The 26,276-nt window shown below is 34.9% G+C and overlaps 1 protein-coding gene across 1 annotated transcript in view; it reads right to left on the bottom strand.

Moving 5' to 3' along the window:
* LOC148948251 (dosage compensation regulator mle-like) overlaps window positions 1-4,106 on the bottom strand; it is a 45,348-nt gene extending 41,242 nt beyond the window's left edge. The window contains exon 1 of the mRNA XM_089094244.1: window positions 3,911-4,106. Within this exon, the coding sequence (XP_088950370.1) occupies window positions 3,911-4,058 (148 nt within the window). The 5' untranslated portion in view covers window positions 4,059-4,106. The remainder of the gene's footprint in view (window positions 1-3,910) is intronic.
* Window positions 4,107-26,276: the final 22,170 nt, after the last annotated feature.

The raw sequence follows: 26,276 nt of genomic DNA, 5'->3' as shown, positions 1-26,276 counted from the left end.
GGGTGGGGGGCGGTATTTTCCCCAGGGGGTAAAGTATTTGGACAGTTTGAAGTCAGAAAATAATTATTTCTAGGTAATAGTGCCACTAAAAAATTACAGAAGAATAGCGAGGTATCTGGAAATGTTGTTAACTAAAAAAAAAAAACAAAAAAAAAAACATCCTGGTATAAAGTAAATGTAATCTTTCATTTAGTTTTTTTTTAACAAACATCAGTGCCGACCCGGAAGCATTAGGGTTTCTGCCTAATGCTTTTTTTGCATTTTTTTGCTAATGCATTTTTAAAACATTGTAACAGAAAATTTGGCAATTTATGGTATCTAACCCCATTTGTTCTTAAAGTAATTCAAATGTTTTTTTCCAAATAGTTTAGTGTAGCAATCTTCATTCTTGAAGCTACGAGACGTTATTGAAGTGTAAATAGGGAGGGGGAGAGGGGGCAGAAGTACATATTTAACTATTGAATAATCAGTACTTGTGCATTATAAATAACCCACCACTATACATGAAAGAAGTTAAGTTTGGTTACTGCTAATGAAATAAAATAGGATGAAAATATAATAGTTTAGAAGCAACTTTGGGCTATATATATTTGCACATTGGGGGATGGGTGGTAAAGCATAGAATTATATTAAATACATAACCTAACCCAGGTACCTTTTTCCCTCCCTAAACCCAAAAAAACAACAGTTTAAATATTGTAAACGCAATAAGAAATCATGCTTAGCAATCCATTTGTCTAACAAATACCCGTTTGTCTGGTTTCCTTGTACAGTCTATAGTGGTGGGTTATTTATAATGCACAAGTACCAAATAATCTATATTTGTTTTGATTATTTTTTTTGGAAACACCTTAACATTTTGAGTTGAGTAACCACATAAAACATATTCAAATAGCTTGATCCTATGATGTTGAAAAATTTTGCTTTTCTTTTTTACATCCACAATTTAAAATATGTAAAAAATGCTGGAACTTATATAAAAATTTTCTTTCGAGGGTGGAAAGGTTAGCTGTAAGGGGATTTGATAGCAGGGGGAGGACGGGGCAATGGTCAGAAACATGCTTGCGGTGCCCCTGCTTATACTAATCTAAGCTGACCATTTCGTTGCAATGTGTTGCACCGGAATCATGCTCTAAAATATGGTTGATAATGTACCTTTCTAAAAAATTTGTCTGAGTTTTGTAAAAGGGGGAAACAACCACTAAAAGTCAAAAGATTTTAATAAAGCTCATACCATCAAATTTTTGGTTCTTGGCGAATACCTGCCAGAAAATCCCCCCCCGCAAGAAATATCCTCACGGAAAATCACCCCTCCCCCCCAAAAAATACCCCTGTGGAAAATAAGGCTTTTCAAATTTCAAATTATCAACCAGATTTTAGAGTATGAAGGGGGAATGGGATGAATGGTAAGGGGGATTTCAAAAACTTTGAATGACCTTTAAAAATGTGAGTTATAGCAATGGAACCTTGCAAAATAGATCTATTGTTTAAATGAATTACAAAAAAATTCTTTTCATCTTCAAAACTTTGCTCAATCCCAACTTATAAGGTTTTAAATATATACAAATACATTTCCTAAATTTTGGAAATAAAACATTTGATATGGATTAAAATTCTGCTCAAATAACTGAAATTGTGTTTTCAGAACTAAAGCCAGAGAAAAAGAAACTGATAACTGAAAATTAAGGTAAAATGTTGTTTTGTCAAAATTTCAATGGGTAATGGGTATTTAAAAAACATCTTCCCATGACATAAAAAAATATCTTCCCATAACATAATTTGTCCTCTAAAGTTGATTCTGATGTTTGTAATGCTCTATGTCTTAGCGCTTTAGAAATAGTTAAAAAAGCTTCCAAAGTAAAATATTGTAAAATTTTGAGTTTGGGGGGAAGGGGGATTTCAAAAACATCTTCCCATGACTTAAATTGTCCTCTAAAGTAGATTCTGATATTTGTGGCGCTCTTATGTCTTAGCACTTTACAAATACTTAAAAAAGCTTATGAAGGATAATGTGGTAAATTTTTAATTTCGGGGGAATAGGGATTTCAAAAAAATCGAGCCATGTCATAAATTGTCCTCTAAAGTAGATTCTGATATTTGTGACGCTCTATGTCTTAGAGCTTTAAAAATACTTAAAAAAGCTTCTGAAGTAGAATTTTGGAAAATTTTGAGTTTGGGGGGAAGGGGGATTTCAAAAACATATTCCCATGACATAAATTGTCCTCTAAAGTTAATTCTGATGTTTGTAGCGCTCTTATGTCTTATCTCTTTAAAAATATTTTAAAAACCTAATTGACTTGAATTCGGTAAATTCTTGATTGTGTGTGGCAATCGGATTACAAGAAACTCTTCAATTTCCATAATTGTCCCCTAATTTCGAGGATGATGTTTTTCGTACTCTATATCTTAGCGCTTTACAAATATTTAAAAAATCTTCTGAATTAGAATTTTGGAATATTTTGAGTTTGGGGGAAAGGGGGATTTCAAAAACATCTTCCCATAACATAATTTGTTCTCTAAATGCAATTCTGATATTTGTAGCACTCTATGTCTTAGCACTTTAGAAATATTTAAAAAAGCTTCTAAAGTAAAATTTTGAGTTTGGGGGGATAGGGGGATTTCAAAAACATCTTCTCATAATAAAATTTGTCCTCTGAAGTCGATTCTGATATTTGTAGCGCTCTATCTATTAGTGCTTTAGAAATATTTAAAAAGCTTCTATAGTAGAATTTTGGAAAATTTTGACTTTGGGGGGAAGGGGGATTTCAAGAACATCTTCCCATAACATGATTTGTCCTCTAAAGTTGATTCTAATGTTTGTAGCGCTCTATGTCTTAGTGCTTTAGAAATATTTAAAAAAGCTTCTTAAGTAAAATTTTGAGTTGGGGGGGAAGGGGGATTTCAAAAACATATTCCCATGACATAAATTGTACGCTAAAGTCAATTCTGATATTTGTAGCTCTCTATGTCTTAGAACTTTACAAATATTTAAAAAAGCTTCTAAAGTAGAATTTTGAAAAATTTTGAGTTTGGGGCAAAGGGGGATTTCAAAAACATCTTCCCATGAAATAAATTGTCCTCTAAAGTCAATTCTGATGTTTGTATTGCTCTATATTTTAGCTCTTTACAAATATTAAAAAAAAGCTTCTGAAGTAGAATTTTGGAAAATTTTGAGTTTGGGGGGAAGGGGGATTTCAAAAACTTCTTCCCATGATATAAAGTGTCCTCTGAAGTCGATTCTGATGTTTTTAGCACTATATCTTTTAGTGCTTTAGAAATATTTTAAAAGCTTCTAAAGTAGAATTTTAGAAAATTTTGAGTTTGGGTGGAAGGGGGATTTCAAAAACATCTTCCCATGATATAATTTGTCCTCTAAAAACGATTTGGTTATTTTTACTGGTCTATCTCTTGTCAAATCCTTTCCCTAATTAATAAAGTTTAAATGGCTTATCTACACTTGCCACCTGCATGCTACCCTTCCTGGGACATACCTTAGCATGTACATCTATCCCTGAAAGTTTCATTTTCCTAACCCAACCCTTTTCCAAGATAGCCAAAAGTAACTAAAGTTGAATTTTACCATGATTTCTATCGGAAATGAATTTCAGCCCCCCTAACCAAACCCTCCCCCCCATGTGTGCAAATGTATATCCTGAATTGACATATATATGGGGGGGGGGGCTAAAATTCATTTCCAATAGAAATGATCCAATTTCCAATAGAAATTTCCAATTGTTATATTCGTAATCAGCATAAAAAAGAAGGCATCAAATGGTAGGCTATATTCACTTTAGTTGTTACTCAATAATATGATTTGGTAAATATTTGCCCTTTACTTATGACATCTAATATGAAAGCAAAGATAAATTCCATACAAATGGAGCTAGCCTATGTAATTCATTGCACTAACCTGCACCAACATAAGGGAAGTCAGACACCCTAAGCTCACACAGAAACCTTAAACGATGCTTGGGTCCAGTAGGTCGAAAATCAAATTCTGGCACGTTCCATTTCTGTTTCTGGCATACTTTAATAAGAAAATCTTTAGTATCTCCCATTTTGATCAATAGGGCTAATCCAATCTATGATAATATGCTGCAACTTCTTCCTTTCTTCTGCGGATTCAAAGGGTATGTTCACATCAATATTTTACTCTTTACTGTCAACAGAATGAAACTAAACGCGACTTTAGCATAAAAGATATGCAGTTTTGATGAAATGATTATCAAACGGGGAGTTACTCAGACAAGGAGTGAAAGATATGTCAGCTTTTAATTAATTAAATAAAAAAAACATGCTTTTTTGTTAAGATTCTAGTTTAGCTACTTTTTGCTGTCTTGGAGAGGGGTTAGGTTAAGTTAACTATAAATTTAGTTTCAAATTGTCATTTTTTGCGAATCAACAGAGCTTAAGCCGACAAAACTTTCAAATATTATAATCCTTATTTTTACTGTCACAAGCTAATGGATGAGATAAGCAAAACAATTGCCTTAGTGTACTTCATTATTATGTATTTGGTGTTGTATATTTGCCTAAAATGAAAAAAATAATTAATGAGAAAATAAAAATTAAATTTCATTTTACAAATGTAAATAAAAATGATGAAAATAGTGGATCTTGACACATTCTGATTGGCTGTAATCGAAAATCCTAGACATTGAGTTCTAGAGGCTAGAACTCAATGTCTAGCCAAGCGCCTTGTCTAGCGTGTCTAGCTAAGCGCCCAATTTTACTTGTGAATGGTCGTTGCCTAGACATTGGATTCTGGCTAGACACGTGTCTAGACATGGGATTCTAGCTAGACACGCTTGTGAACGCCTCTTTAGGAAAATGAAACTTTCAGTAATGAATCCAGGACAAAAAACATGCTCAGAGAAGGTATAACCAAGCTTCTATGTTAACCCTGTTCTAATTTCTAAGTCTTAGAAAGTTGCGTACTTGATAAGTCTATACCTGTTGAAATTTTGACAAGACAACATTTTACCTTAGTTTTTAATTATCACTTTCTTTTTCTCTGGTTTTAGTTCTGAAAATCCAATTCCTGTTATTTGAGTAAAATTTTAAGCCATATCAATAGTTTTTTTTTAATTTAGGATATGTATTTGCAGATCTTTGAAACCTCAAAATTTAGGATTGAGCAAAGTCGTGAAACTGAAAACAGTTTAAAAATTTGGAATTCCCTTTGCTTCAACAGATCAGAAATAAAGCAACAATTTCAAATTAGCTTGATTTTGAAAATAACTTCACTTTGCGTAACTAGTCATAAATCATGTAGTGACACTTCTTTGTTCATGAATCGAACGACTTTTGAACCCGTGATAAATATTTGAAGACCTAATTTAGACCAGTTTTGGGAATCAAAGAAAGAGAAAGCAAGGCATTGAAATACTGGAAAAAAAAACAACTTTTTAACAAAAAGTTGTTGATTGGCTAAAAGAGCAGGAGAAGGGGGCTAAAACGGATCAAGTAGCAAAATGAATATAACTTACGGATGAGAGACAAATCGGGGTAGTTTTGCCTCGGAACGAAAGAATATGAGTAAGTTTTCTGAGTAAGATTTGAGTAAGATTTCTGAGTATGAGTAAGATTTCTGTCGCCTGTGCTAAACTCAGGTCTTATGCTAAGTTGAGTTAATAAATTCAATACTTATACAGGAGACATAAACTGGTGCTGAAGTCAAAGCTAGACATTTTATTATATTTCGGTGATTTGGGTTTATAATTCGGTATGATTATATAAAGACTTGGGCACTCTAGATGAAATACAGCATTTTTAAGGATTGAGATAGAAATAAAATAAGTTTCGTCTTAGAAACTGAAACTTGTGAATAACCTAAGGTTTAAGAACAAGATAAACCCCTTAACCTTAAAGAATAAATTAAAGAGCTTTTTGCCTCCCCCTTCCAGCTTAGTGACCTTTGGAACTTACCTAGTGCTTATTAAAATCTTATAGATATAAGAAGATTGGAACTAGAGGACTATACAATAGTCCTCCCCTGGCGTTTTTTCTGACGTTATAAGAAAGAGGGACTTTATTCCTCTTTTTAGCCACTTTTGCATTTCTCAACCAGTGCTAGTACTACATATAGGTGGCCCTGATGTTTTACATATTGGCTAGGGAATAAAGAGGATTTAAATTGCTCGATTAAGAATTTCAATCTCTTCCGTCCCTTGATCCAATTTTCTCTAGAAAAGTTGAGGTTTATCAAAGTTCCAAAGAACATTAACTTCCTTTTCAGGATATAAACCTAAAAAATTGTTTAAATTTATACAAATAATTTGGGATCTGATAAAAAGGTTATTCCTAGTTTCCGAGAAACAATAATTTGATGCAAAGAATTTTAATTACACTGGTACCCAAGTCTTGTCTGATTATTCAAGTGCAGCTTTTTCAATTAGAAGTATTCGATAGCCTAGTTTTAACTTAATCCCTTTTTCGGTAAACATTCGTGGATTGAACAAGCAGACCCACACAATATTAAACAACAGACCTAGAAGTACCAAATTTTTATCCCTGAGAAGTAGGGTCAACCTTACACCTGATGACAGCGGTACTCACGTGCGGTGCCACTTTCGTTGAAGGGGGGGGAGAGGATCAATAAAAATTATTGGTTAAATTTAGTCCTCGGCTCCTTCCAAGAAGGTGTGTGTTCAGTTTCTGACGATTATCGTCAAGCTGAGCAGCGGCAGAAACGTTTGAAAAAGGTGTTCATTAGAGACAATTTTTTTTTTAAATAACTTGACTCAAAAGGAAGTTTATACAACATTTTTACCTTCCTAAAATTCTTTATTTCTTCTCCTTTTTTTCTCTTTGTTACAAGTTCTAGTGTCCGTATCGTTTTTGGCCTGCTTAGATCTTTTTTAATACTAGTGTCATAGTTTAATCATCTTTAAAAGTGTAATCATACTATTAGCCTTGAGGGTTAATTTAAATCGAGATATTGAGCTGATTCTTACGCAATTTATAAACTAACTCATTTTAGTAGTTTAAAACAATTTAAAGGTTCAAAAAGTTTCCCAGATTAAGAGTTTATAAAGATAGAACCATCATGAGTTCAAACTTGTGCCACCGTCACAAGTAGGCTTCAAAATCTATTATTAGATCAGGCCCCTCCCATCTCGTTACTAGGATATCAGAATGATATCCATTCGTGGATTACGATCCTTAAACAAATACAAAGGAGTTTAGAAAAAAATGACATTTCTATGATTAATCAAGCTATTTGCTATACACGGGGAGAAATCCAAAGATTTGCGACCAGCTTAGACATTTCTAAAATCAGTGATTTAGACCATTTAGAAAGACTTCTAAAATAAGCCTTTTTAAGTAAAAAAACAGCCGCACAAAAACTGCAAAAACTTCTACCCGAGAAACAAAGGCCATCTGAGTTGGTACATCAATTTTACTCCCGAATTAGTAGAAAGGCACTAGAGTATGCAAAAAATTCTCCTGGTATAAGGACAGATGAAATAACTATTATTATTTTTAAAAGTGTTATGTTCCCTTCAATTGGAAGGAAAGTTGATGAACAAACTAAAGAAACACACGACATAGATGAATTATTAGCGCTGGCAAAGAGATTTGAATCGATTGATTTAATGTATAGGGACTCTTTAGACATATCCTCGGGAGCAACGGTGGTTGACTCAGGAGACAAGACTTCCCCTCGAGAACAAATAAATATCTCCAGAGTAGAATTTAAAAACGTAGGAAATTATAAAAACAAACCAAAAAAATGTTTGAACCCTGGAGAGTCTAGCTATTTTAGAATAGATATGTCAAGACCAACTAGAGGAAATTATTCCAGGAATAAATTTAGTGAAAGAAAAAACGCTCGAATAAAATGCTGGACTTGTGGGGGTCCACATAGAAAATCAGAATGTGAAAAACCTCCAACCTCTATCCGTTGGGGTGAAACAGGACACAAAGCAAAGTATGGTTTAGCACAAGCACCTTTAAACCAACCCCAAGAAAATTTTTAGGGCAATTTTTGCCGAAAGTAATGCGGCCGCCGGGCAATGGTTAGGGAACCACTGGAAGGCACAGGTCCAGATTCCGTAATTTGTAGAGATAGGTTAACTGTTAGGAGTAGACCCAGTGTAACTAAGAGTCACGAACATGACATGACAGGGAGTCATGTACTTCAGAGGGAGGTTTAGAGGACACCTCTCAAAGATGCAAAAATGGGTTTCGTCCACCTCTTAAGGATGCGAAAAAGGGTTGCGTCCACTTTTTAAGCAAGCAAAAAAGGTTTGCATCCATAGGGATACGAAAAAGGGTTGTATCCCAGCGCGCAAAGGCTGCATATGCATATACTCACAGAGTATTCATGATCATGAACCTGGATTGGAGTCTCCCAGGCTAAAAATTGAGACAAAGAAAGCTAGCACATTACTGAAATGGCTTTTAAAGTAAGAAGTATACCGAAACATTACCAAAATTTGACATTTAGGGTAGAGCTAAGAACCGGAAATTTCAAATTTCGGAAAAAAAAGAAATCCCATTTTCTTAAGAAAAGGTAAGGAGCTCTCCATTTGGTTCCCGTGAATGGCTTATTGTATATACTGGATGATTCTGACCAGAAAAAAGACGTCAATTTAAGATCATTTTATCAAAAAAAGTCATCCGTCTCCTGCATTCAAGTCCTTTTTTGGGGGGCCCAGATGGGAGCTGTCAAAACCTTAAATAAATTAAGACATTATGGTGTCTTTGGAAATATGTACAGCAAGGTTGAAAAAGGAGTAAAGAAGTGTGACGTCTGTTAGAGAGAAGATAAAGTTAGTAGTAATTACCCAACTCTTAGAGATAATATTTTCACTCGTGACCTCTTTGATATTCGGTGAATTGATACCAGAGTGAAATCACAACTTAGGGCAAATAATAACCAATTCACATTGGTAAAAATATGGTAATAGCACCATCTAAGGAACAATGATAAAACTAATTTGCATTGCCCATAGGATTTAGAATATTGTTGAAAATAAAAGGCACTGCCGATAGGATTTAAAATATCCATTAAATAAAGGATAAGAGTTATAGGAATTATATAAGAGACTCCTTATAATGTAGCCACACACTAACTTAAACTAGTAATAATTTGGGTTTTTTCTGTCTCCAACAAAGGAAATGGGTTCATAATGTTCGAAAGGTTCGAAATTTCATAACTCGTATTTTTTTAAAATAGAGAACGGGTACAGATTTTTTTTTTTTAATCGTAGAATGTATTTACCTTTGATTTTTCAATTCGTCCATTGTTACTGAACCTTTTGGCACCTTTAAATACTCTTTCGAGTATTCACTTAGTTTGAAAAAAATAATTGCGAGTGCTGTTTGAAAAGACCTAAATAAGAAAATAAAATTAAGCAGTTCGTAAAGGTCAATTAATGTGTATTCCTTTTATTAAAGGTGTGCTAAATTTTAAACTTAAAGTAATCTAAGAATCGATTTATCTGTGCTTAGCAACGCAAGAGCTTGGGGTTGATTTCTGATGCCGCGAAACGACAAAAAAACCGTAGATTAAAAATATCTGCATGAGCTCATAAAGATTCTGGCTGAGAACTTCGCATAAGTTCTACTACATTAGGAAAAGGAAATTGAATATTTATTTTTAAAATAGGTTTAGTTCAACCATTGGCCTGGATGAAGTGAGGCAAATACGAGTTTCCTTGCAAGAAGAAAATGGGAAAGATGTAACAACATATTGGACATCCATGTATAACATTTTTACACTCTTTATATACATAATAGGATTTCTTTCAGTAGGACTGATATTCAGAAAATTTATAAATTTATATACAGGTTATCGAGACCAAAGGTCTCCGGGGTTTCATCTAGAAGTATTATAAAAAGAAATTGAGTTACAGTGGATCGTAATAAATTTTTGTTTCCTTTCATTTATTCCTTTTAAAACAAAAATCATGCTAAGATTTTAAGTGGGGGAGAGGGTACGGAGACCTCAATTTTGTGTAAATTTGTTAACTCAATTTCAGTAAAATTTGGAATTCCCTTTGCTTCAATAGATCAGAAATGAAGCGACAATTTCAAATTAGCTTGAATTTGAAAATAACTTCGCTTTGCGTAATTAGTCATAAATGATGTAGTGAAACTTCTTTGTTCATGAATCGAACGACTTTTGAACCCGTGATAAATATTTGAAGACCTAATTTAGACCAGTTTTGGGTATCAAACAAAGAGAACGCAAGGCCTTTCAATGCTGCAAAAAAACAACAACTTTTTAACAAAAAGTTGTTGATTGGCTAAATGAGCAGGAGAAGGGGGCCAAAACGGATCAAGTAGCAAATTGAATATAACTTACGGATGAGAGACAAATCGGGGTAGTTTTGCTTCGGAACCAAGGAACATGAGTAACTGAAGTTCTTTTTAACTAGGATAAAAAGCTACTACTAGCCTGCATAAATTTCCTTTGAGAACCACTGAAATAAGATAATAAGCTTCAAAGAGATTTCTGTCACCTGTGCTAAACTCAGGTCTTATACTGAGTTGAGTTAATAAATTCCATACTTATATAGGAGACATAAACTGGTGCTGAAGTCAAAGCTAGACATTTCATTATATTTTGGTGATTTGGGTCTATAATTCGGTTTGATTATATAAAGACTTGGGCACTCTAGATGAAATACAGCATTTTTAAGGATTGAGATAGAAATAAAATTAGTTTCGTCTTAGAACTTGGAACTTGTGAATAACCTAAGGTTTAAGTACAAGATAAACCCCTTAACCTTAAAGAATAAATTAAAGAGCTTTTTGCCTCCTCCTTCCAACTTAGTGACCTTTGGAACTTACCTAGCGTTTATTAAAATCTTATAGATATAAGAAGATTGGAACTAGAGGACTATACAATATTCCTCCCCTGGCGTTATTTCTGACGTTATAAGAAAGGGAAACTATATTACTATTTTTAACCATTTTTGCATTTCTCAACCAGTTTTTATATTACACATAAGCGGACCTGATGCTCCACAGATTGGCTAGGATAGAAAATGGAATTAAATTAATATATTAAGAATTTCAATCTCTTCCGTACCTAGATCCAATTTTCTCTAGAAAAGTTAAAGTTTATCAAAGTTCCAAAGAACATTAACTTCCTTTTCAGGAAATAAACCTAAAAACTTGGTTAAATTTATACAAGTAATGTGGGATCTGATAAAAAGGTTATTCCTAGTTTCAAAGAAACAATAATTTAAAGCAAAGAATCTTATTTACACTCGCACCCAAGTATTGTGTGATTATTAAGTGCACCTCTTTCAATGAGAAGTATTCAATAGTCTAGTTTTAACTTAATCCTTTTTTCGGTAAAAACTCGAGGATTGAACAAACAGACCTACACAATATTAAGAAACAAACCTAGAAGTACCAAATTTTTATCCCTGATAAGTAGGGTCAACCTTACAACTGATGACAGCGGTACTCCCGTGCGGTGCCACTTTCGTTTAAGGGGGGGAGGATCAATAAAAATTATAAATTTTGGTTAAATTTAGTCTTCGCAAGCCCAACACCTCCCAAGAAGGTGTGTGTTCAGTTTCTGACGATTATCGTCAAGCCTAGCAGCAACAGAAACGTTTGAAAAAGGTGTTCATTAAAGAATTTTTTTTTTAAATAACTTGACTTAAAAGGAATTTTAGACAGCATTTTTACTTTCCTAAAATTCTTTCTTTCTTCTCCTTTTTTTTTCTCTTTGTTACAAGTTCGAGTGTCCGTATCGTTTTTGGCCTGCTTAGATCTTTTTTAATACTAGTGTCATAGTTTAATCATCTTTAAAAGTGTAATCATACTATTAGCCTTGAGGGTTAATTTAAATCGAGATAGTGAGCTGATTCTTACGCAATTTATAAACTAACTCATTTTAGTAGTTTAAAACAATTTAAAGGTTCAAAACGTTTCCCATATTAAGAGTTTATAAAGATAGAACAATCATGAGTTCAAATGAAAACAAAATCAAAGAGTTAGAAATTGCACTACAACAAGCACAGTCTAGAATAAACACTCTAGAAGGGTAATATAGAGATGTCACCGTCACAAGTAGGCTTCAAAATCTATTAGTAGATCAGGCCCCTCCCATCTCGTTACTAACATATCCGATTGAAATCCATTCGTGGATTACGACCCTTAAACAAATACAAAGGAGCTTAGAAAAAATGACATTGCTATGATTAATCAAGCTATTTACTATACACGGGGAGTAATCCAAAAATTTGTGACGAGCTTAGACATTTCTAAAATCAGATATTTAGATCACTTATAAAGACTTTTAAAAGAAGTCCCTTTACATGAAAATACAGACGCAAAAAACTGCAATAACTTCTATCCTAAAAACAAAGGTCATCTGAGTTGCTATACTAATTTTACTCCCGAATTAGCAGTAAGTCACTTGAGAATGCAAACAAATCCCCTGGTATAAGGGCAGATAATATAATTGTTATTATTTTTAAAAGTGGTATGGTCCCTACACTTGGAAGGAAAGTTCATGAACAAACTAAAGCAACAGACGACAAAGATGAATTATTAGCGCTAGCAAAGAGATTTCAATCGATTGATTTAATGTATAGGGACTCCTCAGACATGTCTTTGGGAGCAACGGTGGTTGACTCAGGACACAAGACTTCCCCTGAGAACAAAGAGATAACTCCAGAGTAGAATATCAAAACGTAGGAAATTATAAAAACAACCCAAAGAAATGTTTTAACCCTGGAGAGTCTAGCTATTTTAGAATAGATATGTCAAGACCAAGTAGGGGCAATTATTTCAGGAATAAATTTACTGAAAGAAAAATTTCTCGCATAAAATGCTGGACTTGCGGGGGTCCACATAGACAATCGGAAGGTGAAAAACCTCCAACCTGTATCCACTGTGGTGAAACAGGACACAAAGCAAAATATTGTTTAGCTCCAGCACCTATAAACCAACCCCAAGAAAATTTTAAAAGCAATTTTTGCCAAAAGTACTGTGGCCGCCAGGCATTGGTTAGGGAACCACTGGAAGGCATAGGCCCAGATTCCGTAATTTCTAGAGACAGGTTAACCGTTAGGTGTAGACCTAGTGTAACTAAGAGTCACGGACATGACATGACAGGGAGTCATGTACTTCAAAGGGAGGTTGAGAGGACACCTCTCAAGGATGAAAAAATGGGTTGCATCCACTTCTTAAGGATGGGAAAAAGGGTTGCGTCCAATTCTTAAGGAAGCAAAAAAGGTTTGCATCCATAGGGATACGAAAAAGGGTTTTATCCCAGCGCACAAAGGCTGCATATGCATATACTCACAGAGTATTCATGATCATGAACCTGGATTGGAGTCTCCCAGGCTAAAAATTGAGACAAAGAAAGCTAGCACATTATTGAAATGGCTTCTAAAGTAAGAAGTATACCGTAACATTTTCAAAATTTGACATTTCGGGTAGAGCTTAGAACCAGAAATCTCGAAATTGGGAAAGAAAGGATATCTTTCTTAGGAAAAGGTTAGGAGATCTCCAGTTGGCACCCGTGAATGGCTTATTGTATACCCTAGATGATTCTGACCAGAAAAAAAGTCAATTTAAGATCATTTTATCAAAAAAACTAGTTAATGGAGTCATCCTTCTCCTGCATTCAAGTCCTTCTTTTGGGGGCCAAGATGGGAGCTGTCAAAACTTTCAATAAATTAAGACAATATTGTGTCTTTGGAAATATGTACTGCAAGGTTGAAGAATGATTAAAGAAGTATGACCTCTGTTAGAGAGGAGATAATGTTAGTGGTAGTTACCCAACTCTTAGAGAAAATATTTTCACTCGTGACCTTTTTTATATTCAGTGAATTAATACCGGAGGAAAATCGCAACTTAGGGCGAATAATGGCCATTTCATATTGGTCAAAATATGGTAATAGCACCATCTAAAGAACAATGACAAAACTAAATCGTATTGTCCATAGGATTTAGAATATTGTTGAAAATAAAAGGCACTGCCGATAGGATTTAAAATATCCGTTAAATAAAGGATACGAATTATAGGAATTACATAGATAAGATATTTATTTCTAGAAATTGCTATCACAAGCCCTGAAGGGCCGAATTCGAATTTCGAAGTCCATAAAAAACAAACAAGCAAGAAAATCATAACAAAAGCACAACAACTTAAAGATTGGCAACCAATGAAAAAAAAATTAAAATAAATAAATAATCAAATATCGGAATGCTGTATGATTCATTTGTCACTTATATTAAAAACTTCAAAATGTCAACTATTTAATCAGATAAAAACTAATAAAACTGAAAAAAAATAAATAATATACACATTAACAAATTTTTAAAAAACAACATAAAAAGGGGATAGGGAACAAAAAAAAAAAAGAGTATAGAGGAAACCGAGCTGTTTCTTTTATTATATAAGAGAAAAGACAAAATTTATGTTCAAATTAACCACTATTTATTAAATCAGTAAAAAAAGGGATAAAAGATTTCTTATACCGCAAGGTAGTACAAAGACTGGGAGATAAGGTGGGGATAGGCTGGGACACAGTTCGTGGAGGACGATTTCTATCAGGTACATGGTATTCAGGGAAAAGGTTCGCAGTACGGGGGTTCAAAAGTGCCAACTTACCAAAACGGAGGCACAAATTAATTCTTCGTCTCTCGAGGGTCTCTAGGTTTGAAATATTTAACAAATACAAATACGGTATCTTACCCTCTTTAAAAATAATTCTTAGAGCTCTCTTTTGGACATTTTAAATTTTTCGTGTTGCTGCATTAGAGAGGCCAGGGTGCCACACAGGACAAGCGTACTCTAATATGGGACGCACAAAAGAAATGTATACTTGTAGTAAATGTGATTGGGGGCAACTGAATTTATTTAAAAGTTTAAGGAGGGAAATCGAGGAGTTTGCTTGTCGTAGGATATTATTTATATGTGCATCCCATTTCAAATTAGAATAAATTGTAACACAAAGGAGTTTAAGAGATGTGACAGAGGTTTCAGGAGGAATATGAGCAAGAAAAAGGGGAGGGGATTTAAGGAAACTTACTGAGACTATTGCGGATTTAGAAGGGTTAACAGTCATGTCAAGGGAAGAGGCCTCACAGGCAATATCTTGGAGTAAGAGACTCCTTGTAATGCAGCCACACACTAACTTAAACTAATAATAATTTGGGTTTTTTCTGTCTCCAACAAAGGAAATGGGTTCATAATTTTCGAAACGTTTGAAATTTTATAACTCGTAATTTTTTAAAATAGAGATCGGGTACAGATATTTTTTTTCTTTGATCGTAGAATATATTTACATTTGGTTTTTCAATTCGTCCATTGTCACTGAACGTCTTGACAGCTTTAGATACTCTTTCGATCATTAACTTACACTTTAAAAAAAAATTTGTGAGTAAAATTTGGAAAGGCCTTAATAAGAAAAAAAAATTCAGCTGTTCTTAAAGGTCAACTAATATATATTTCTTTTATTAAAGGTGTGCTAAATTTTAAACTTAAAGTAATCAAAGAGTTGATTTAGCTGTGCTTAGCAATACAAGAGCTGGGGGTTGATTTCGGATGCCGCGAAACAACAAAAAAAACCCGCGGATTAAAAATATCTGCATGAGCTCATAAGGATTCTGGCTGAGAACTTCGCATAAGTTCTACTACATTAGGAAGAGGAATTTGAATATTTATTTTCTAATTACTCTCAGAATAGGTTTAGTTCAACCATTGGCCTGGATGAAGTGAGGCAAATACGAGTTTCCTTGCAAGAAGAAAAAGGGGAAGATGTTATACGTCAATGTTGGACATTGACGTATAACATTTTTACACTCTTTATATACATAATAGGATTTCTTTCAGTAGGACTGATATTCAGAAAAGTAAGATATTTATATATATATATATATAGGTTATCAAGACCAAAAGTCTCAGGGGTTCCATTTAGAAGCAGTATAAGGAGAAATTGAGTTACAATGGATCTTAGTAAATTTGTGTTTCTTTTCGTTTATTCCTTTTAAAATAAAAATTATACTTAGATTTTAAATGGGGGAGATTGTAAGGAGTTTTTATTTTTGTGTAAATTTGGTAACTCAATTTCAATAAATTTGGAATTCTCTTTGCTTCAATAAATCAGAAAGAAAGCGACAATTTCAAATTAGCTTGAATTTGAAAATAACTTCACTTTGCGTAACTACTCGTAAATCTGGTACTGACACTTCTTTGTTCATGAATCGAACGACTTTTGAACCCGTAATAAATATTTGAAGACCTAATGTAGACCAGTTTTGGGTATAAAAAAAAGGGCACGCAGGGCCTTGAAATACTGAAAAAATAACAACTTTTTCACAAAAAGTTGTTGATTGGGTAAAAGAGCAGGAGAAGGGGGCTAAAACGGATCAAGTAGTAAAATGAATATAACTTACGGATGAGAGACAAATCGGGGTAGTTTGGCCTCAGAACCAAGGAATATGAGTAACTGAAGTTCTTTTTAACTAGGATAAAAAGCTACTACTAGCCTGCATAAATTTCCTTTGAGAACCACTGAAATAAGATAATAAGCTTCAAAGAGATTTCTGTCACCTGTGCTAAACTCAGGTCTTATGCTGAGTTGAGTTAATAAATTTAATACTTATATAGGAGACATAAACTGGTGTTGAAGTCAAAGCACGACATCCTATTATATTTTGGTGATTTGGGTTTATGATTCAGTTAGAATATATAAAGACTTGGGCACTCTAGATGAAATACAGCATTTTTAAGGATTGAGATAGAAATAAAAAATTTTTTCGTCTTAGAACCTGAAACTTGTGAATAACCTAAGGTTTAAATACAAGATAAACCCCTTAACCTTAAAGAATAAATTAAAGAGCTTTTTGCCTCCTCCTTCCAACTTAGTGACCTTTGGAACTTACCTAGCGTTTATTAAAATCTTATAGATATAAGAAGATTGGAACTAGAGGACAATACAATATTCCTCCGCTGGCGTAATCTCTGACGTTATACAAAAGAGGGACTCCATTCCTCTTTTTAGCCACTTTTGCATTTCTCAACCCGTGCTAGTACTATATAGAGGCGGTCCTGATGTTTTACATATTGGCTAGGGAATAAAGGGGAATTAAATTGCTCGATTAAGAATTTCAATCTCTTCCGTCCCATGATCCAATTTTCTCTAGAAAAGTTGAAGTTTATCAAAGTTCCAAAGAGCATTAACTTCCTTTTCAGTATATTAACATGAAAAATTGGTTTAGTTTATACAACTAATTTGAGATCTGATAAAAAGGTTATTCCTAGATTCAGAGAAACAATAATTTGATGCAAAGAATTTTATTTACACTGGTACCCAGTTCTTGTGTGATTATTCAAGTGTAGCTATTTCAATTAGAAGTATTCGATAGCCTAGAATTAACTTAATCCTTTTTTCGGTAAACATTCGTGGATTGAACAAGCAGAAAAACACAATATTAAACAACAGACCTAGAAGAGGTTTAGAAGTATTCAAAATAATTAGAATATTTTTCCTTTTATTTCCTTTTATAATAAATATCAGTTGTCACTGGATTCTTAGTACCGATCTTACCATAATGCCTCAGTAACATCACGCTACCAAATCTTACAGCCCCCACTTACAATCTTACAGCCCCCACAACAATACGATAAAAACTATGGAATCACCATCTTGTTCAAAATAGTCAAATAACTATGCCTTTGAGGATGACAGCCCCCCACGCTCATGGGGCAAGTGTTGTAAGTCATATAAGTTGCCCATTGTCTAAAAGGGGAACTACATTATGGAGAGTTGCCAAAAGGGCAGAACAGCAATAACTAAGGAACAACTTAGGGTGTGAAGTTGAAACTTTAAACGCATGTCGAGGCGAATTTTGAAAATGGAACGAACGGCAACCAACCTCTTCCCCATCTTACCCTTTTAGATCCCCTCCCCCCCTAACGAAGATAGAAACTTAAAAACATATTTTATTCAAAATAGTCAGAAGACCAAACAAATATGTCTCCAGGGATGCCATGCTCCAAGAGTCCCTAAGGCAAGGAATGTAGATGATGCAATTTGTCCATTTTTTACATGGAGGATTTCATAGGCAGCGCATGATAAGGCAGCGCATTTACTTAGGCAGCGCATTGGCACTGCCTAAGTAAAGAACGATGTTGCCACAATATATTATTTATTTATTTTTGGTTTGTTTGTTTCTTTTAGACCAGGGCACTTCGTATCGAAGGAGCTGTTGTAGAAACTTCGAAAAGGACTAATTTGATTGGAAATTGGAAGGGCTTGTCCCCTTTTTAATAGCCCAAAGTGATTGGAAGGCAACTAACATCCCTTCTATGCTCACCATTTGCCCAAACACATCCAATCAAAGTTTTGAGATAGCCATTTTGTTCAACGTAGTTGAAAGATCCGGAATCATGTCTTTAAGGACGACACCCCCACCCCAGAGCCCTCAGGGCAAGGGTTGTAATTTATGCCCTGAGGGCATATAAGATTTTTATAGAAATCATTGTTGTTGAAACTTCAAAAAGGGCTCATTCGATTGGGAATTGAAAGGGCTAGTGCCCGCCCTTTTTAAAAGTCGAAATGATTTGAGGACAACTAACCCCCTCTCACATCCACCATTTCCCCAAACACACCCAATCAAAATTTTGAGACAGCCATTTTATTCAGCGTAGTTGAAAGGTTCTGAAATTATGTCTTTGAGGATGACGACCCCCTCCCCCACAGCCTCCGGGTCAAAGGTTGTAAAGTTATACCCTGGGGGCATATAAGGTTTTTTTATGGAAAGCGTTATCGTAGAAACTTAAAAATGGGCTCAGTCAATTGGGAATTGAGGGAGCTAGTGCCCTTATTAATAGTCAAAAGCGATCGGAGGGCGAATGCCCCCCAACGCCCATCATTTCCTCAAAAACTTCCAATCAATATTTTGATAGTCATTTTGTTGAATGTAGTTGAAGGGTCTGGGAATTATGTCTTTGATTATGACAGCCCCCCACAGCCCTCAGGCTTAAGGTTGTAAATTATGCCCTGGGGGCATATAAGGTTTTATACAAAGCGTTGTCACAGAAACATCAAAAAGGGTTGATTCAGTTGGGAATTAAGAGAACTAGTGCCCTTATTAATAGTCAAAAGCAATCGGAGGGTTAAAGGCCCCCCCCCCACGCCATTCATTTCCCCAAACCCTTCCGATCAATTTTTGATATAGCCACTTAGTTGAATGTAGTTGAAGGGTCCGAAAATTATGTCTTTGAGTATGACAATCCCCCCCCCCACACACACACAGCCCTCAGGGCTATGGTTGTAAGTTATGCCCTGGGGCATATAAGATTTTTATAGAAAGCGTTGTCGTAAAAACAAAAAGGACTCATTCGATAGAAAATTGTGAGGGCTATTGCCCTTTTTAATAGTCGAAAGTAATCAGAGGGAGAGTCACCCTCCCCCCACGCCCATCATTTTCTCAAACATCTCCTATCAACATTCTGATATGGTCATTTTGTTCAAAGTAGTTGCAAGGTCTGAAAATTATGTCTTTGAGTAGAAGTAGGGTTATAACTTATGCCCTTGGGGCATATAAGATTTTTTATAGAAAACATTGTCGTAGAAACTTCAAAAAAGACTCATTTGATTAGAAATCGAGAAGAATAGTGTCTTTTTTTTTTAGTCGAAAGTGATCAGAGGTCCAATAGCCCCCCCCCCCACTCCCATCATTTCCCCAAACACTTCCAATCAAAATTTTGAGATAGCCATTTAGTTCAACGTAGTTGAAGGGTCTGGAAATTATGTCTTTCAGGATAACAGATCCCCCAAACCTCAGGACAAGGGTTGTAAGTTATGCCCTGGGGGCATATAAGGTTTTTATAGAAAGCGTGGTCATATAAACTTCGGAGGTGGGTCATTGGATTGGTAACCAGACGCTCTAGCGCTCTTTTTAAGAGTCAAAGTGATCGGAGGGCAGCTATCCTCCCCTCAGAGACAAACGTCGTATGTCGTATTGTCCCGAAATGCATCTAAAAAGAAATTTTGAGATAGCCATTCTATTCATAATAGTCTAAATATCATATAAAAGGTTTTTGGGGTTGAAAAAAAAACCCGAGATTAGGGGCAAGGGTTGTAGGCTATGCCCAGGGGGTATAACATCAGATGTGGTTTATTTGATATGAAAGTGGAAGTTATAGTGCTCTTTCGAAGAGTCAAAGTGATTTGAAAGCAAACAGACCCCCCCTCCATGCTCATCATTTGCTTTGACACTTGGCTTTTAGGGTTTAAACAAACCCCAGAGATTATGGACAAGGGTTGTAAGTTATGACCAGGGAGTATTTAAGATTTTTATGGAAGGGATGGTTTTTTAACATTAGAAGAGGCTCATTTGGTTCAAAATTGGAAGTTCTAGCTCCGTTTTAAGCGTCAAAAGTGATGGAGGGCACTTACTCCCCCCTCCCCTGAAGAACCCTCTTTTCACCAAGAACATCTGATTGAAATTATGAGATAGCGGTCTTTTTCAAAATAGTCCAAAGAACATATAATAATGTCTCTAGGGGTGACACAACTCCCAGCGCCCTGAGGATAGGGTTGTAAGTTATTACATGAGGGCATATGAGGTTCTTATGGAACGGGAGATCGTATAAACATCAGATGGAGTTTATTCGATTTGAAATTGGAAGTTATAGTGCTCTTTTTAAGAGTCAAAAACACCTCCAATCAAAATTTGAAGATATCAATTTTATTCATCGTAGTTCAAGGTTTCAGAAATTATGTCTACGAGGAAGACACCTCCCCCCCCCCTACAGCTCCCAGGGAAAGGGTTGTAAGTTATGCCCTGGGGGCATATAAGGTTCTTATAAAAAGAATGGCTGTATATGCTTTGGAGGGGACTCATTGGATTGGTAATAATAAGTTCTAGTGCCCTTTTTAAGAGTCAAAGTTATCAGAGCGCAGCTACCCCCCCCCCCACCGCACACATACAAATACAAACACGTCGTGCTTCCTGAGATGTATCCAATAGATATTTTGAGACAGTCATTTTATTCAAAATAGTTCAAATATCCTATAACAAGGCTTTTGAGGTTGATACAAACAACCAGAGCCCAAGGGCGAGGGTTGTAAGTTATGCCCCTGGGACATTTAAGATTTTTATGGGAAGCATGGTTGTTTAGACTGTAGTGTTGGCTCATTTGGTTGAAATTGGAAGTTCTGATTCCCTTTTAAGAGTCAATAGTGATGGAGGTTAAGTAGCCACCCCCCCCCCCGCCCAACTACCCCTCTTTTGATCAAATGCATCTGCTTGAAATTGTGCGCCAACCATTCTGTTTAAAATAGTCCAAAGAACATACAATAATACCTCCAGGGTTGGCACAAACCCACAGAGTACTGGAGCAAGGGCTTTCATTTAAGTAATAGGAGCATATAGGGTTGTTAAGAAATGTGTGGTTGTATTAAATCCCCATAAATCCCCTTTTATTTTTAATTGGAAATTATAATGCCCTTTTTATAAGTCAAAGTGCTTTGAGAGAACAATCCCCCCCCCTCAAGCCCATCATTTCCCATAACAAATAACCAAACAAAGCTTTGAGACATCAATATTTTTTCAGCATTGTTGAAAGGTTCAGCAATTATACGTATCAATAGTAGCATTAGTAGCAGTATGTAAATAGCAACTTTTTTTCAACATCCCCTTCAACACACGATTAAATTTTTAACTAAATACCATCAACCGGTCCTGAAGCATTGCTGATACGTCCTTTTGACAACCTATATGGACATAGTGTGTTTCGATTTATTTCAATACAGTTAAAATATTGCCCAAACTTTTCGCCTTAATACCCTTAGGTTTATTAATAGTAGTAGTAACACCAGTAAAAATAGTAGTAGCAGTAGGAATACAGTTAATAGTATTAGTCTTAGCTTTAGCAGTAATATTAATAGTAGAAGTAGTGGTAGTTGTAGGAGTAGAAGCAATAATATGATGCAAATATTGCGTTTTGGTTACTTCAACATCCCCCACAACAAGCGTTGTAAGTTTTTATTTCGCATATGAAACTGTTCCTAAGATATTGCTGATATGTCCTTTTGACAATCTGCAAACGTATGGCAGGTTGTCATCCGTACAACATAAATATTCTCTGAAAATTTCACCTTCATAGGATGTGGATTTTGAGCTAGCCAGAAGACACTGTGTGTATTCATTTAATGCTGCTTCTACAATTACTGTAACTAACGACACTAATGGCATTAAGTTGAAACTTTTAGGGAACGTTCAGGAGGAATTTCAGTTAAAAGAAAAAACTATATGGATGCAGGTATTAAAAAGGCATATAAGCACTATATAGTACATAAGGAAAATGATGTTAAAGATACATTGCTTCCAGTAATGTCACTGGTATCTCGAAAGAGCTAGTCAGATTAAAAGTTGAAAGTTCTAGCGTACTCACGAGAGTCCTCAGTGGGTGAGACGTACTAATCCCTTTTTTTTGTCTCACTATTTTCCTGACGCCTCCAATCAACATTTTTAGGACATCCATTTTGTCCAGCATAGCTGAATGGTCTAGTAACTATATCTCTAGGGTTATTGGGTAGGTCAACCCCCCACACCCCACAGCTATGTAATTTGCCCCTTTTACTTAAAAAATAAATGTTGCTTTAAAATTAAATCAAAACACACTGTTTGTATGCTGGTTTCCAATAAGACATCTCCGCAATATACCAAGAACGGCTGAGTGTATTAAGTTGAAACTTCCAGGGCTGCTACCATTACTACTTCTACTCTTACAATTTAACCAAACCAAAAGAGTGTAAGTGTATTCAGGCTGTGAAAGACCATAGATATATTTTTTGGAAATGGTAACTTTTATATAAACTTTTATTTATCAGGTCAACTAAAGCATGTATGTGACTAAATTAAACACTACTATTTGTGACATGATTTTAAAAAGAGTTTATGTTGCTTATAATTGTTGAAAGTTTCTCTAGCATACAAATAGCTGGCCAAACTATAAATTCTTAACGAAAAACCGGGAAGATTCAAACTATTATTTTCTATTTCTCAGAAAAAGACTATGTCAACATAAAACTAACAGAAATTAATAAAAAAAAAAAACTTTTTCCACAAAATAGATTTCCGCCGTTTTCCAACGATTATTTAAAAAAAAAAATTCCACAAAATAAGTTTTTCAAAAAAGAGTAAAGAATTCCATTAGGCCAAAAATGAACAAAAATAGAATCAAATAATCTACCAAGCATACAACGACCACAAATCAGCATCAATAAATAAATGAAACCCAAAACGAACAGAAATTACAATAAACAACCGAGTCAAACTCAAACGAGCAGAAATTAAAATCAATAACAGAGTCAAACTCAAAACGAACAGAAATTGATACGAGTACGGTTCAAAACCCCTATGCTTTCTAAAAGCCAGAATATAATTTACGCTTTACTGAAAAAAATTCAAATGAAGGTGCATTGTCAGTTTAATATATATATAATATGGTGATATTTATTCCTTAAAATCTTAATTAATTTTTAATTTCTGAAAGTTATAAAAGTGAAAACATTTGAAAGAATTTTTTCAGTAAAGTTCAAATTATATTCTAGTTTTTAGAAAGCATAGGGGTTTTGTACCCTACTCATATTAATTTCTGCTCGTGTTTAGTTAGACTCTGTTATTGATTTTAATTTCTGTTCGTTTTTGGTTTCATTTATTTATTGATGTTGATTTGTGGTAGTTGTATGCTTGGTAGATTATTTGATACTATTTTTGTTTAATGGAGTTCTTCACCTTTTTTGGGAAACTTTTTTCGTGGAAAAAGTTTTTTTAATCAATAATTGGGAAAGGGCGGAATGTTTGGTCCTGGGTGTGCCCGAAAAGGCCAAGAGTATTGAGGTGAAACTTTTGGGAATGTCAAGGTGGATATATGTTGAGCTAAATCGGGGCACTATCTTCATCCATGTTATCAAAAAGACGTATCTGCAATATCATAGGAACGGGTAGGGCTATTAACTTGAAACTTTCTGGGAAACTACTACTACAACTGCTACTAATTCTAACAGCGATTGATTTCAAGAATTTCTGAGGGGGATAATTGGTATTTTGTTCAAAATCAAAATACACTATTTGCATAATAGTTGTTGAAAGTGTGTATCGGCAATATATCAGGGAGGGGCTAGGGTATTGAGCTCAAACTTTCAGAAGATGTCCAAAAGTGTTCAGAGGGCAGAAGGCCCCTCCCCTGCTTACCCTATTCAGATTTCCCCTTCCCAACACTAATTGAAATATTGAAAACAAATATTTGTTCAGAATAGTTAAAAGGTATAATGAATATACCACCAGAAATACCAAACAATGGCGTAATTTCGTCAAATTCCTAGGAGGGGGGGGGGGGGGCAAAGTTGGTGCCAAATCTCCAAAAACAAGTGAAAATAGCAGTAAAAACTAAAAACAGTCATTGGTACCTAAAGTACTATAAAGGTACTTGATAGTACTATAAACGTACACACGTACTAAAAAAACTGATCTGTTTCAGTTGATGCTTGAATTATGTAGATTTATCTCAGTTTTGACGAGATTTTGGAAGAAACAAAATTACAGCTGGGGAGGGTGGGGTGGCAAACTGAGGTCTGGGGATGGGCACACCGAGGTCAGGGAGGGGCTTTTGCCCCCTGCCCCATAGAAAAATACATCCCTGATACCAAGCCCCCGATGGCCTTTTGGGTAAGGGTTGTAAATTAAGCAATTCGTTCATTGTTAATATACAGGATGTATCATTGCGAAAATGGAAGTGTTTTACTGTAGGTGTGTCTAAAAGCCAACAGTGTCAATGTAAAACTTTAGGGAATGCTGAACTATATCAAACCACACTATTTGTAATAGCTCCACTGGATCATATTGTGGTTAAAGGTAATCTTTATTTAGCGCATTCTGCTTTTCTAGGTACACTTCCACCGACTCTACAGCATTTTTTCTTACGGACAGGCTCAGGTAGGTACTCTTCCTCTTTACGTAGTTCTTCTCGAAGATTTATTTTACCTAAGCGATTATCAATAGGAGCTCAGAGGTCTCATGTTCATGAGTCAGTTCTACGATGGAGCTCCATACCTCCTGATGTCCCTCTATTTTTTTCCGCAAAGGCAGTTTCTCGTCGGGTGTTTCCAGTTTAGTAATTTTTCTCTTTTTCTATTCTATCCTAATTTGGATGTCTCTCTTCTCTTCTTTTAAAATCATTTTCAGTTATATATTAAATCTCCTTCTAAATCTCATATCTGTTAAATTTCCTTGTCCCGTTCCAGTTTTTTTCTATTGTATGTTTTTTATTTTTGTTCTGTGTGGCCCACTAAAAGCCAAACTTCTTGGGCTTATTAACCACTTTGCGTTTGTAATAGTTTTTTTTTAAATTTATTAGATGATTGATTGATTTGCTTCCATGCCAAGAATCTACAATATCTTAGAAACGGCTTGAAACTTTCAGAGCCACTACTAGTACTATGACTACTTTCGACTGCTACTTCATCTACTAGTGACTACTTCCAGGGAATTTTGAACAAAATCAAAACACACTATATGCATACTGATTCTCAAAAGGGCGCATCAGCAATATTTGAGTAACGGCTGTAGGTATTAAGTTGAAAGTTTCAGGACATGCTCAAAATTCCACATCTGGGTGTATCTATATTAATCTCAGAATGGCTACATGTATTAGGTTGAAACTTTCAAAAATTACTAAGAGGGATATGAAACAAAATTAAGACACAATATGCATCGAGGTTGTCAAAACGGTACGTCTGTAATATCTGGGGAATAGTGAAGAATATTAAGTTGAAACTTTCGGACAATGTTGAGGAAAATATTGAACTTAATCAGTGCTTCCCGGTTTTCAAAAGGGCGTATATTCACTATCAGGAACAGTTTAAGGGATTTAGTTGAAACTTTCAGGAAAAGTTGAAGGGGATGTTGAAATATATAAAAAGGCACTAGAAATTAGAATCAAATATTTTAATTCTTAAGCCAAGTCCTATAATTCAATAATTCACACTCAAAACAACCAGAAAATACAATTGGATAATCAATTAAATCCAAAACAAACACAAATTAAAACAAATGATCATATAAAACATAAATATAACAGATATTGATATAGATGAATGCATAAATTTTAAAACAAGTAAAAATTAAATTCAATATGCAAGTCAAACTTAAAAAGGACATAACTTTCTTTAAGCGGATAGCTACTGCCCCCTCCCTCTTCCTGTAAAAAGTTGAAGGGGATGTTGAAATATATAAAAAGGCACTAGAAATTAGAATCAAATATTTTAATTCTTAAG

Source organism: Artemia sp. Qi Xiang Cuo, chromosome 9 (assembly GCF_049724085.1).
Source record: "Artemia sp. Qi Xiang Cuo chromosome 9, ASM4972408v1, whole genome shotgun sequence".
Taxonomy (NCBI): domain Eukaryota; kingdom Metazoa; phylum Arthropoda; class Branchiopoda; order Anostraca; family Artemiidae; genus Artemia; species Artemia sp. Qi Xiang Cuo.
This window is presented reverse-complemented; position numbering and strand designations above follow the sequence as displayed.